Source organism: Aythya fuligula, chromosome 10 (genome assembly GCF_009819795.1).
Source record: "Aythya fuligula isolate bAytFul2 chromosome 10, bAytFul2.pri, whole genome shotgun sequence".
Classification (NCBI taxonomy): Eukaryota; Metazoa; Chordata; class Aves; order Anseriformes; family Anatidae; genus Aythya; species Aythya fuligula.
The window spans coordinates 190,032-204,415 of NC_045568.1; the positions used below are offsets into that span (position 1 = coordinate 190,032).

Here is a 14,384-nt window from a genome sequence, read left to right on the forward strand (position 1 = left end):
TCAGTGCTTTGTTGGAGCCTTGGGCTTCTGCGTCTCTTACATGACATGAGTAGTTTAGGCAAGGAATTGAATTGATGTAATTCATACATGTGTCAGAGCAGCCTGCGACTGCAATTTATATGGTTTATTCTCTTGTAAAGGAAAGTGTTTGGGTCAAAGTGTGCAATGACAAAATTAACAATGGGGATTCAAATTGGAAAAGCTGGAATACATCCACTTTTTATTGTGTTTTCCACAACTGAAGTCATCGCCGTTGATTCCCCTAGTGTGTCTACTTTATATTTTACATGTTACGCGTTGCTCCTTCCCTGTTACAGGTCCCCAACAGTTTTTGCTGTCTGTGACCCTAATGTATCCAAGGCCCCAGTCCATCCCGCTGTGCCTTCACGAAGAACATTCCGTCAGGGATTCTTTCTTTCAGGAAAAACAAACAAACAAACAAAAAACACCCCAAAAGCAGCTGCAAGCTGCCTCCAGCTCCCTCACGACGGGGCGGGGCAGGAGCAGCCCCCTTCGCCGCGGGCAGGGCCGGGCCGTCCCCGGCGAGGAGGAGCCCTCCGGTAGGGCCGAGCAGGGCAGAGCCGTACAGGGCCGGGCCCGCATCGCGCACGCCCGCGGCCGCCCCCTGCGGTGCCCGCGCGGTGGCGGCAGGTAGCATGGCCCTCGGGCCGCGGTTCGGCGCCCTCCTCACGGCGCTCCTCGCCGGCCTGGCGGGGGCTGCCCCGGGGCCCGGCGGCAGGAGGGGCTCGGCGGGAGACGCTTGCGGAGGGCGGGTGAGAGGGGCCGCGGGCACGGGAGAGGAGAGCAGGAGGTCCCCGGGCTCTGTGGGGCCGGGAGCGGGCGTGTGGGGAGCGATAGGGGAAGGGGGTGAAGGGTGGGTTGTGGGCTTTGCCTTTTGTTCCCGGCGCTGCAGTGCCCTGCTGTCAGGCTCTGGGCTGCGTTTCCTTTCTCTTTGCTGTGTCTGAGCGAGGTGTGCTGTTCGGTGCTGTGCGGGTACAAACGCGGTTGGAGTGTGACGATGCGGGGGCGCCAGAGGCTTAGGGGCTTTGCCGTTTTTTTGGGGTGTCAGCCGTGGTTTCCCTGGCTTCGGGTCACATCCTGCGCGATCCGGACCGCGACGCAGTCCGGGAGTCCGCAGGGGGCAGCAGAGGGAGGCGAGAGGGTTGAAAGAACTTGTAAAAAGCGGTGAACAACAGACTTCTGATAAAGCTTCAGGTTTAAACCTTTGTGCCGGATGGACCTGTTGAAGGCTGGACTCCCCTACTGGCTCTTTTTAAGTGAAGATCCCAAATACAACATTTGGGCTCGGTGTGCCCCTTGTGCGATCCCCAGGGGGAGGCAGGATGCGCTGCTGGGGCGCAGGGCCTGCTCTTGCTCTGTACCTTCCTGTCCTGCTTCACATTGACTTGTTATGTGTTCTCTTGCTACCTGTTAAGTCACAGCACTCCTGTAGTTCACTTTGACACTTGTAGAAACGTGCTGGGTTAATTTTTGCTTACGTAATTACTGTCGTTGTGTGTGTCTGAACGCACCAGAATCCTGTCAATATAAATCTTTTAGATTAGTAGAAACTTTTTTTTTTTTTTTTTTCAAATTACTGTGAAAAAGCTTTGCTTTGCTCACTTACAACAAATGTAACACTTTTCTGTTTAACATTTTTCTGTTACATATATCTGAACTAGGAAGCTCAGACTTCCCCAGACAACTGATCAGATAGATATCTTGTCTGATCGGTTAGAGTTTCACAGCCTTGATTTTTGTAATGCCAGTTTTGCTTAGGATTGCCTACCAGGGCAGCATTTATTAGAATAATGACTGCAGGATAGTACCCATTGTGTCAGTTAGGTGGCATTTATCTTCGTATTTATCTGCATGTAAGTTGTGAGTAGAATTGATATGCTAGCGAGTGACTGATGGCCCCTCTAACACATTGTCTGCTCTGGAGTAGGGCTGCCTTTGAAGTAGTACCCTGTAGGAAGTAAAGAGACTATTTGCTCTATTAAAATTCCTTGGTATTTCCTCTGTTTAACCACAGGCCACTTCCCCTCTGCCACACTAAACACTGCAGGGACACTGACTGATTGAAAGGACACAAGCCCTGAAGTAATTGTATCCTATTGAAACAGATTCTTATTGCAGGTTATTTGTAAGTAGTGTCTAATTAATGTGTGTTAAGGACATGAATAAATCTTAACGTTTTATATAGAGAAATACATGCCATGAAAACATCTGGCATGTATTAAATGAAGCAATTGAATTGAGGTAATTCTCAGTGGCATACATTACCTAGAAGAAAATTGGTTGATTTTTAGTAATTCTTTAACAAAAAATAAAATTGGATAGCTGACTGTATCTGCACTTAAATATATGTGTTGGAGAGTTTCCTGTGCTAAAGCTGTGACTATGCGATGTACTTCTCACCCCTGCTTAATCTGTTTTATTTTTTGAGTATTGTTTTTCAAAAATCTGCGTTTAGTTCGATCACGGTGCATTTACACAAGTAATTCTCATTTTCTTCTCACTCTGCGACATATAGTTTTAATTTTCCTCAATATGCTGTAGCAGTAAAAGCTTGACTTGATGAGATCTCAGGAGGAGGAAGTATTTGATATTTTGATTCATAGCTCCTGAAATTATTCTTAATAGTTAATGTTCTCAAAATTAAAGGCATTTAATATTTTTACAACTTACATTGCAAAACACGTGCCTGTATTTATTGCTTTCTCTAGCAATACTTTGGTATGGGTTTTGCAAGCAGTAATTCAGCTAATATTAGAATGAGTAACTTAAAGAATGCTACTAATGATTAGAAGGGATTTCAGTGGATCCAGGATTTTAGAGTGTGGATTGACTTTGCTAAGTGTAGGATTTCTTTCATTGATGTTTAACAGTAATTTTAATGTATTCCTACACTTAACATTATTTCAGATTAAGGTGGAACATTTGCGTAGAGTAGAATTGTATTGCAAAGTAGCTTTCCATATGGATGGTCTTACCACATCATATGCATACCTTTATCCAGGAAAAAATAAACCAGGGGAGGGCCTCTTTTAATCTAGAAAAAGTGTGTCCACATGGGGAGCTATTCTGGAGAAGTATGCTCTGATTTTTTTTTTTTCATTCTATAAACAAGATGTGAAGGAAGTCAGAATTGGTCTCTGATGTTGATTTGAATATATTTCACATTCATTTATTCGGTGTTAAACACATGAGCAACTTTACTCTCAAGTTGTTTTGTAGATTCTAATGGGAGTACACACACGAGTAACTTTTTTCATATGTTTAATTTCTCTGAAGATCCTCGCACTGAACCATGTTCGGTATAAAGCTTAAAATTAATGAGACTGTTTGATGAGAAAATAAACATAGCATTTTAGCAAACCTCTTTTTCCACCCACCTCTGGTTAGCAGAGAGCTGTAACTTTCTTTGCTCTGCTAAGTAAAGTTTATCAAAAACACTGGGGGCTCTTTGTTCCCCTGCATCCTCTCCTCAAATGCTTCTCATGTCATCATCTATGTTTCTTATGTAAGGAGCTTTCTATATCCTCCTGTTTCATAGCAGGGACTCTGAAGATGCCCGCTTCATATCATTCCACCACCAGGAGCTCTATCTGCCCCTCTGCTTCTTTAGGCTTATGCCCATCACACAATCGTTCTTCTCTACAGCTAGGGTTTTTCTAAGCACAGACCTAAGTCATACCCAAACAATTTTCCCAGCTAAATATATGCGTTGGGAACTTTATTTGAGAGGAAGAATGCCTTGTAAAATAAGAAATAACTTGAGAGTTTAATTTCCTCTCTTTGATTCTTTAACTGCTGGAAAATAATAAGAAATAAGACTTTTCTCTTTCAGTGTATTTAAAAATTTCAAATGGTTTTGGACAGAAGACAGACTTGAGATGGAGTGTAGTGGAGAAGGTGTTAATGGTTGCTATCAGGGGGTTCTTTAATTTACAGACAATTCCTGAGTTGGTGGAAAGCGCTGCAGACCAGATGCCATTCTGTATTCTTGTAGTGGGTTTACGTGGCAAAGTTTTGGTTTTGGTAGCAGGGGAACAGCCTTGCAGGCACCAAGGTCAGTGAAGAAGGAGGGGGAGAGGTGCTCCAGGCTTTAGCAGAAGTCCCCTGTGGCCTGTGGTGAGGACCATGGTGAAACAGGCTGTCCCCTGAAGCCCGTGGAGTACCATGGTGGAGCAGGTAGACCTCCACAGAACAAGGCTGCGGCCTGTGGAAGACCTCAGCCAGAGCAGATTCTGGGCCGGACCTGTAGCCCATGGAGAGGAGCCCACACAGGAGCAGGTGACCTGGCAGGAGCTGCTACCCGTGGGGGTCCCAGGTTGGAGCAGTTTGCTCCTGAGGGATGGACCCCAGACTCATATCTGGAGCAGTTCTTGAGGAGCTGCTGCCTGTGGGAAGCCCATGCCAGATCAGTTCACCAAAGACTGCTCTCCAGCGCTCATCAGGTTGCCTAAGGAGGGGTGAACTGGCCCAGGTTGGAAATGGAGCTGGTCAAAACTCCTGCACTGGTCAGTAGTGGGATTGCACCTGTGAATAGCCACTGCAGCGTTAGCCTGGGCAACACGGAGAGACGCAGGCTCCTGACTCAGCATAGGGAGATGGTAAGATTTATTGCCTATTACTAACAAGCTAGAGAAGCGAGAAACAAATGAAAGAAACCAAAAGCACCTTCCCCCCCCCCCCCCCCCCCATCCACCCTCTTCTACCTTCTAGAAGTGTTCTAAAATAATTTTTCAGATCTTTTTTTCCCTCTCCACTGGCATATAGAACAATGCAATGACATTTTAGAATTCATTAGATGTATCACTTCAAGCTTAGTACATTTCTCTCATTAGATATAACTCAACATGTTGAGTGCAGAGCTTTGCAAGTATGGTTGGTCATGCAGGTAAACATCTGTATTACTTTTGTTTAGCTTAAAACTTGGCTTCAAACTTTTTTTAATTTGAATGTCGTTAATCAGGTAATGTTAGCAGATTTTTACAGTTCACCATTTTTACTCTAGTGTCAGAAAGTGTTAATAACAGTCTTGCCTATTTAAGTTAAACAAAATTATGGAAACTTAAGCATGCTTATGTCATTGACATTAACCCTCAGCATTAACAACAAAAACACGTTTCCTTGTATGTTGGTGTTGGGAAAGGAGAATATGATGCTAATTAATAAGCTGTTGACCCAACAAGATTTCTGTAGTTGAAGTCTCTTAGGACTGTTACAGATGTGACTCATTTCCTCTTGAGACCATGTCTTTTAGTTTAGATGTCAAACTCCTCTCCTTGCCTTACTCCCTCACCCCCTAATCTGCTTTTGAGTAAGTAGAAGCACAGTAACTACCATAGCAGACTTGTTAATTTAAAATCTCGAGGCAGTTATTTAGGAACAAGTTCATTAATAGATTAATACTTCTTAGCCCACTGCTGAAAAGATGTTAAGCAGTTGTGATTAGACAGTACTAGCTTTTCTTTGGTTAATTATTTGTTAACGTTAATGTAAGATGGATGTTACTTAATTAAAACTGCAACATTTAAAGGCTGTTTAATAAGGACCAGCTGTCTTTTCCAACAGATCTGTCTAAAGATGATGAAACAGAGTTTTGATGTGAGTTTGCCTGCTTAATTCTACTCTAAGGCTGAATTTTACCCATAAATTTAGTATGTTGTTTGTAAGCCAGCAAGATAACAGGAATGTAAAGCATTACTAGAGAACTATTAAGCTGGAATACCATTTTTAATTTATAATAATTATATATCCTTATTTTTTAAAACGTATTGATTTGTTATATTGCTATGGACATAACGAGTGTACTTTTTTTCTGAAACTTTAAGTTTATGCTGCTGTTTCTATACCACGTGTTGTTTTTATGTATGAAAGTGAACATTATCCATAAATGCTTTGCACATAAAATCATATCAAATTCATGGAGGCTATATCCTTCTTCCTGTATTAATCATGAAATATTTTATGGAAGAAGTGCAAGCTACAGTATAACTGAAAAGAAGGAGCTATGGCTAGGTCAGTACATATTATGTGCTTTATTTTAGGTTAGGATAATTTGAGACCCTTTTTAAAGATCAGAACTTAAGTGCAAACTTGAAAAGAAAAAAAGATTTTATTCGCTTACACATGAGGCATTGTACAACTTTTGTCTTGTCTAGCTATTTGTCTTTTCCAGCTCTCCTCAGGAGCAGTCAACACATGTTGACACCCAAAGCTTCTACAAGTTTTTCCCCAAGAGACATCAATCAAATATATACTTCAATTAGGAGAGTACTGTCTTAACACCAGTAACGGATAGACTCATTTCTGTAGTTTTACTGCAATATCTGTTTAACAAAAACAATATATTATGGATTTGATTAACCAAAGTCTGCCAGCCAAGTTATAAGTGTGTGTTTTTACATGCTTGAACTTATATTGCTTAGTAAATTGTACATTCGAGAACTAAGACATTGGATCTATTTATTAAAAAAAAAAAAAAAAAAAAAAGGAAAAGTATTGAAGTATTGGTGATCTCGGTGGATTGGTGAGGATATTCCATAGTTGCTACCCTTTATCAAATTCTTGTACTGGTTTATACAAAACAGGTGCAATTTCTGGAAGTGAATCATAAACTCCTCCATCTAGAAGGAGGATCATTAAATGTGAGATGTTTATGACAAGGCGAGTGACAGCAGCTGGCAGTCCCGCAGTAACTGTCACATGCTTGTGCAGAGCTCGACTAAGTCTTCAGCCCTGCCCAAGTGCAGTCTTCGGACTTCCAAACAGCAGAGTTGGAGATAGCAGAGCTGGAAAGAGCACCAGAAGAGACTGTCAGGGTAGAAACAGAACAAGATGAGACACATCTGGTAATTCTGGAATAAGTTCTAAAACATGGATAGATCAGATCAAGTACATACTCTAAGAATACACTTCAGAGATTTCTCTAAAACCAGGAAAAAATAAAACAAAACAACCCCCTCCCCCCTGCCCTTTTTGAAGGTGAACATCAAGGTGGATGGATTCCCTCTATTGTCTCAGAAAAGTAGTTGTCTGCTCCTGCCAGAGACATCCAGCACATAAACTTCTCTGTTCCTTCTTCAACCTGAGTTACCAGCAGTGACACTAGATGTGCTCCTTTAATAACCAGGTTAAAAAACATTAAGTATGAAATCCTTTTCACAGCATGCTGTGAATAATTAAGACTGGAATTGTGGCTAGAAAAATCTTCTGAAAGGCTTGTGTGGAGGTGAACTAAGGACTACAACAAGTTTAAGCATCAACCTGCAGTTGTGCACGATGCAGGACAGGGCAGGGATTCTTTTCTTCTAGATGCTTTTTGCTTGTTTGTTTCACTGGCAGGAAACTTTGACTGTGTGTAGCTACCAGGACATCTTGGGAGAGGGCCACGAATTTCTAGGGCACACAGGATGAAAAATGTGTTTTTCATGCAGCAGGTAAGCACTCTTTGATACTGTCTGCAAGACAAGTGAGCAAAACTTTCAATAAAGTGTCAAAACACGTCAGTAGTGTGTAAGTAGATACTGACTATATGGAATATATGTCATAGTGATCTGTTAAATACGTGTTATGATCCTTTTTTGTTGTTTCTGAAATGTAAAGCTGTAGGTACATGAGCATCCTTTATTTTTCTTGTTCTTGTGGCTCTGATCTTGGGCTGTTATTCAGCAAGACATTAAATCTAGTTTTAGGTCATATCGCTCATTCTGCTTCTTTTAACATGTTCAGAAAAATGTGAGGGGTAGCTTTGTGTGAGGAGAATTTGTGCTAGATCAAGTATCGTTATCTCCTTCTGCAGACCTGAAAGCTTAAACTCAGAAATGCGTGCTCCGGTTACTCCAACAGAACTAGAGTTTTGTCTGTTCTGAATCCAAGCTGAACCACTTGGTGCTTGGACAGTATAGAGGTGGCTGGGAAACAATGGCCTCTGTGGTGACAGATGTACCTTCTGGCTGGCAGCATGACCTTTGCAAGCCAGCGGTCTTTGAGTCCACACCTGGCCCCTGCCTTTTCCTTAACAGGTCTTGTACAGGGCACGAAGTGTTGTAGAGGCCATTGTAACATCTCCAGAGAAGTACTGTTGAAATGTGTTCAGTTTTCTGTAACCTTTGTTTATGGCCTAACAATGAAAGAACAAGCTTCTGTCTGTGATTGACAGAAACTGTAAGGGACAAATGAGGAGCATGCAGAGTTCAAAGGGCTCCAACTCAATCTGTGCATGAGGTCATAAATTGCTATGAACTGTGACAATTACATTAAGAACTGGACAACATCAAACTAAGTCTTGAGTCTGCTATGTAGAGGAGATAAGCATGCAGTTCTACTTGGGACTGCATGTTCTCTTTTAAGGTTTATAAGTAATTAATTTCTGTCTATGTATGATTCTTTTTCCCCACAAAATTGTGTGATAGTTATTTTTACACTTGCTCTAATATGGCAATGCCAGATTTTCCTCATGGTTGGTGGGCAAACTTGGATTTTAATTTCTGACCTTCCCTGTCTTCTTCACTCTTATATCAGTGGGAGGAACTAGATATTTCTGATCTTACTTCTGACTACATTCAAATCCAACCATGCAATCAATGACTTCTCTGACTTTTTTTTGTATACGGCTGTGGGAAAATTCCTGGTTGGCTGGCTATGAATTAATGAAAATCCTTAGAATGCTTCACTAATGATAGCTCCTGTGGCTTTAAAAATGCTATTCCCTTTTTTAATTTGAGGGAGGTCACAGAGGTTTACAGAAACTAAGAAAAGAAAACTTAACATCTGGTTGTGCTCTGCTGATGACTGCTTTTGTGTTAAGAAAAGTTATGGCATCTCCCCAGCATCAAACAAGTTCAAGGTGATCCTTTCTAAGAACTCTTTGCAAAAATAATTTTCACTCAAACTGTTTTCTAATTAATTTTGCTTTGTATTTTTGAATGGAGGATTTTAGACTTAAACAAGACATGGGAACTGCAAACTTGTTTTCACTTAAAAATGCACCCTGCCTTTATAAAATAAACTTCTTTTGAGTTTTATACTTATAATGTAGATAATACTTATGTGTATTTCTAATATTTTTCTTTAAAGTTGTAGAACTCTAAGATTAAAAGACCCCGGGGGGTAAAACTTTGGGATACATTAAATTAGGAGTCTTTTTTTTTTTTTTTTTTTTTTTTTTTGTAGATGATATCCATAGTGAAGTTTGGTTTCATCAGTTTGCGCTTAAAGTTCCAAGGAGTAATCTGACTTGTACAAGTCCTTTTTCTCTAATTTTAATTTTACAGATTAAAAATGACTTTTTAGTTTGGCAGATTAGATCTATGCACAAATTTAGTTGAGCTAGTAGGAATGCATAATCAGAGAACATTTAGGTCCAAACAGTAGATCTTCTAAATGGTTAAAACTAGAAGCTATAAGCTGCTCAGTTAAACATGTGTATTCCAGGTGTGATTGGCCTGCATTCAGAAAGCATAAAAAATACAGCTTTAGAGAGTTTTAATAGTCACATGTCTATTATATCCTATTATATTTTTATTTTCTACAACAATTTAAACAAACTATATGCATGTCTGAACTTATTTTTCATTGACCTGTGGAAACAGCACTCTGTTCAGCTTTTCTTTTAAAGATGGAAGTCCGGTGGCTTTGTGCATGTTTATTTCTGTTCTGTTTGTTTTGCTTTTGTTAAAATCTTTGACTTCATTTTGGTGTGTGTTTGTCTGTTGTACCTTGAGTGGCTTCATGCTCCATAAACAGCTGTAGGTGGCTTTAGTGCAGAGGCTGGATGCTCAGTGAACTCCCAAAACAAGCCTCTTCTTGGGATGCTTCTGCGTACACGGGGCTCTTCCTAGAGCAGGACATGAGTTAGGGTGCTGTTCATTTCCACCGGGTCTTCCCATGTGGAGAGTTTTCAGGCGCATCTCCTTGGCATGGGGTGTGCTGCAGCAGCAGCACCACACCAAGGCACCTGAGCTGGGTAGCAGAGGCAGGAGGGCAGCACTGGTGGCATCGTGCTGCTGACAGGGTGATTTCTGCTGCTTGGGGTTTCTTGATGCTGACTTCCATCCCTGTGTTGTGCAGCTGTGTCCTGGAACACCCTATACCATACACCCTGTGCTCTCATAGAGTGGTTACTGCACTGGAAATTTACATCTTAGTTTATCCAACAGGCCCGGAGGGGGAGATTTTATTTTAAAAGCCAGAGGAACTTTGGATGCAGCTACCCAGACAACAAAGGCCAGCTCTTGCCCCTGCTGCTCAGGTGTTGTCCTGTGTCTTGTCTGAAAGCCCTTGTTAAGGCCTGCGTGCACTGCTTCATGTTCCTCAGATTTCTACAGGGACTGAAGTTAACTGTGTCTGGGCTTGTTTCTAATTAGAAGCAGTGGAAACAAAACAAGGATGGAAGTTGGATCCAGCAAATTGTGCCGTTTGCCCTGAGCATAAAGACTGCTCTGTCTGGATAAGCCTTAAATATGGTGGGGACAGGAGGCCTGGCTGAATCACAGAGCTTTTTAGTAAAGTTTTCAATCTTGAGCTGGACTTCTCCTCCAAGTCTTAAAGATATGGGGTACGAATGGGTGATTTCAGGTTGACCCTGTAAGCATGTACAGGTCCTTAGAAGCTTGGAGTGGGATTTTGAAAAAGAATGGAGTGCCCTAACTCCTATTAACTTTCAATAGGATCTGTTATCTTCTGTGGCTTGGGGTGTAGTTACACATTATATTGACTCACAGTGAAGCTGGTCAGAAATTTTCGCTCCCATCTGCTTCCTCCTGCTTTGGCATTTGCCCTTCCCTCCTCACCTGGGCTCAGGCACCTGTTTGTGAGCTGCATTGTAAATCACGTGGTTCAGACCATTTGGTTTGAAAGTATCCCTGCTTCTTTGTCCTTTTATTTTCTTGTCACTATTTGGGTCACTTCAGTCCCCTGGGTGAAGTGAGATCCCCAGGCAGCTGTGCAGAGTGTATGCTCAGAGGTGCTGAACAGCAGCAGGGATTGTGCAGAGGAGCCAGGACCTCCCTGAACTAATCTGGTGTTGAGGTCGGTGCTCCTCACAACTGTTTGGATACTTCTAAAATTCCCACCCCACAGGTCTGCGAATTTAGATATGTTTTAAAAAAAGTAGCCCATTGAAAGAGTTTGAGGTTAGAAATTTCATATATGCTCAATATATGAAGTCTAAATTAAAGAAGATTTTGAAAATATTTTTAATGTGATTTTTTTTTTTTTTTTAAATGGTGAATTTCTCACAAGCAAGATGTTAGTGTTTCAGAAGTCACTTCAGGCTCTGAAGTGCAGCCAGCTCTGTGGTGAAATACAGCAGTTCCTCAAGTGCCCCATACAACCCTTCCTGAGAGGAAATGAAAAGTAGCATATTCATTTGTAACCTGACTTCACTATACACTCTATACACTATGGGTTATGAATTGGGCAGATTAATACTAAAATTACGGAAAGACCCTTCTGAAGGCAGCAGCTGCTATTGGTACAGAATCTGTGAGCAGATTTGTGGAGTTACAGAATACAGTTGAGGGTCGTTCCCCATTCAAATGTGCTTTGATTTTTTTAACAGCATCAAAATTTTATTATGCCTCCAGATGCCACTCCCCAGATCACGTATGAACAACCCCAAAAGATGGGCCAAATGCATAGCCTGCTGCTTTAATTATAAAGCATTATCTAATGCCTTGCTTAGTCTGTTAACAACAGAAGCGTTTTGCTAAGATACTTTTCAAAGAATACCAGTAACATCTGTTCCAAAATAGTTACAGCTTTGCTTTATTGTTTACATTGTTTTCAGCAAATTATATTGGTGGAGTTTAGTCATTATCTTTACCATATTTTTTTTTCCTGGCGGGAGTAATAGGTTAACCACAAAAAAAGTTAAAATAAGAACCAAAAAAAACCACTAAAGCAAACACCTAACCTAGCCTGACCCGTAACAGGTGAAAAGTTGTTACTCCATGCTTCTTCAGAACTTCAATGGAAACAAAACATTTATCTTTTATTCATAAGTTAAGAATAATGCAGGTTGGGATAGCTTAGGTTTCTCCATATAGTTGCATTTGTAAAAGTAATTCACTAATCGTGCCATTCACTTTTGGGGTTCTTTTTCAGTAAGGACCGCTAGCCGTGAAATGTCATGCAGAGGTTTGGAAATGGGATATTCAGCTCTCTAAAGAATGAGCTGCAAGGACAGAACTTTCTTTTTTATTACGTTCTGGCAGTAAGTGCAGGAATTGAAGCCAAAAAAAAAAAAAAAGCTTGAACAGAGCCTGGTATCATCTAACAACACTACTGAATATGGTTGACTATTGTCTTCTGTAGCCACATTACGTTTGGTATATATGTTTTAATTATTGTTTGGTATTTTCCATTCAAACTGCAGAAGTTAATGATGTGCAAATTCCATTAGTTTATTTGCAAGCTTGTATGTGGAAAGTTGATTAGTAGTTAAAGATGTGATTCGTTCCCTGTCCAAAGTGCTTAGGTTTTGTTGCAGCAGAGAAAATGATCGTTTTCTTCTATACATTTTACATTCACATCCAAGTAGTTTTCCTGTTGTAAGTTATCATTTATATCTGAAGGGAAACTTACTGCTCTTTGGACCCGCTTCTTTATTTACTACAATAATCTAATCTTATTTTAATAGTGTTGAAGGTTGAAACTGAACTGGTTTTGTATTCTGTATTGTTTTATCTTTCCATTTATTAATAATTTAGGATTAGGTATTTATATATTCAGTGTAACTTTGATAAGAGGAAGCCAAGTAGATGTTTTAGAGTAGTACAAGTTCAATTAAACTTTTTAACCTGTGTATTTAAACGTTTAAGCTCTTGAATCAGGCTTTGCAGTTCTGGCGACTTGTGAAGATTTTTCAAGTATTTTTAAAATCAAGAGACTTTTTTTCATAATTTGATCAAAGTCACATAACCTGTGGCTCTGTTTTTGTTGCACATGGTGATGGTCTGCAGATAACATTACATTTTTTCAGCATGAAACCAAATACTTCAAATCCCTAAAACAGTCTCAAATTTATGCTTAATAAAAGAATTTATTGTGCTGGATGTCATCTGGTATATCACTCTGGGAACAGAAACTGGCAGTGAGTGGACAGGAAATATTTCCATTTCAAATCACTTCAATCTCATGGTCTAGGGCAAAAGTCTCTGATTTCAGAAAAAAACCCACTGTGAATATCAATGTAATAGAAGTTATTATAGTTAAGAAGAGTATCATCTTTTTCAAGTAATTCTTTCTGTTAATAGTGTTTTGTGTGAACATACTACTTACACTATTAATGTCTCCTATTTTTGGTATTTAAGTATCAAGCCTGTAATCTTTCGGAGGCAGAAGAAGTAGTAGTTATGTATTTTCAGGTAAATATCTGCACGTGCCAAATAAATAGCAGTTTGACAAGTAACTGTACTGTAGCCAAACTGCTTCAGAGTCTCTGATCCTTATAATTGGTGGTTTGTTTGTTTGTTTAGTTTTTGTTGTGTTATTTTAAAGACTGTCAGTTCCTATGTTTAGATTAGAACATAATCGTTGATTGCATTCTTTCAGCTTAATGGATTTCTTCAGATTGTCTCCTTTTTAAATATAAACTGTGAGATCCAGGGACTGTAACTTTTTTAATGGAAAATTCATGTAGTCAGATTGAAGTATCTGAACATCTCTACATTTTAAAGTATTTAAAATACTACTTAACGCATTAAAAATATTCAAAGAGTTACATATTTTAAATGGGCATATTTGGGAGACATAAAAATGGGGATTCAGCAGATAGATACTAATGTCCTGATACAGATTTTTGTTTTCATACTGTTGGGCATTAGTATACCGTGGTTATAAAAGCTTGGAACTAATTGATCAGATTAATTGTATATTTCATTCTCTGAAAAAATAGAGGCAGAAGAGTTGTGTATTTTACAGATACTTTATTAGGCTGACTGTAATTTGTTTGTAAAGATTTTTGAGATGCAAAGCTACAGAAGGACATTTGTCTTTTAAGGGTGTCTGTTTAACTTTTTTGGTGAAAATCAGCTCATCTGACATTATTTTAAGGAAAACTCAAAGAAGATATGCTCTTAAAGAACATATTTAGAACTTAAGAACATATTAACTTAAGAACTTAAAGAACATATGCTGTTCTTTTAAGAAGAGCATATGACGAGAAAATGCTACCGTGCAGTGGCCATGTGAGCGTTAAATGCAACAGATAATTTGTGAATTCTTTCTTTTTCAACTAATTATATTTTATGCTTTGACTAAATTAAAGGTGGAAGAACAAAGGAACTACTGGTGGTGTTCAAAAAGAAATGAAAAAAAAATAATTGCTTTCCTTTTTGGAGTGTATATACCTTGGTGTGACACAGGTG

At 39.8% G+C, this 14,384-nt stretch overlaps 1 protein-coding gene across 1 annotated transcript in view; it reads left to right on the plus strand.

The window, feature by feature from the left end:
* The first annotated feature begins 652 nt into the window (after positions 1-652).
* IL17RD (interleukin 17 receptor D) overlaps positions 653-14,384 on the plus strand; it is a 46,595-nt gene continuing 32,863 nt past the window's right edge. Inside the window, exon 1 of the mRNA XM_032194286.1 lies at positions 653-773. Coding sequence (XP_032050177.1) covers positions 657-773 — 117 coding nt within the window. The 5' untranslated portion in view covers positions 653-656. The remainder of the gene's footprint in view (positions 774-14,384) is intronic.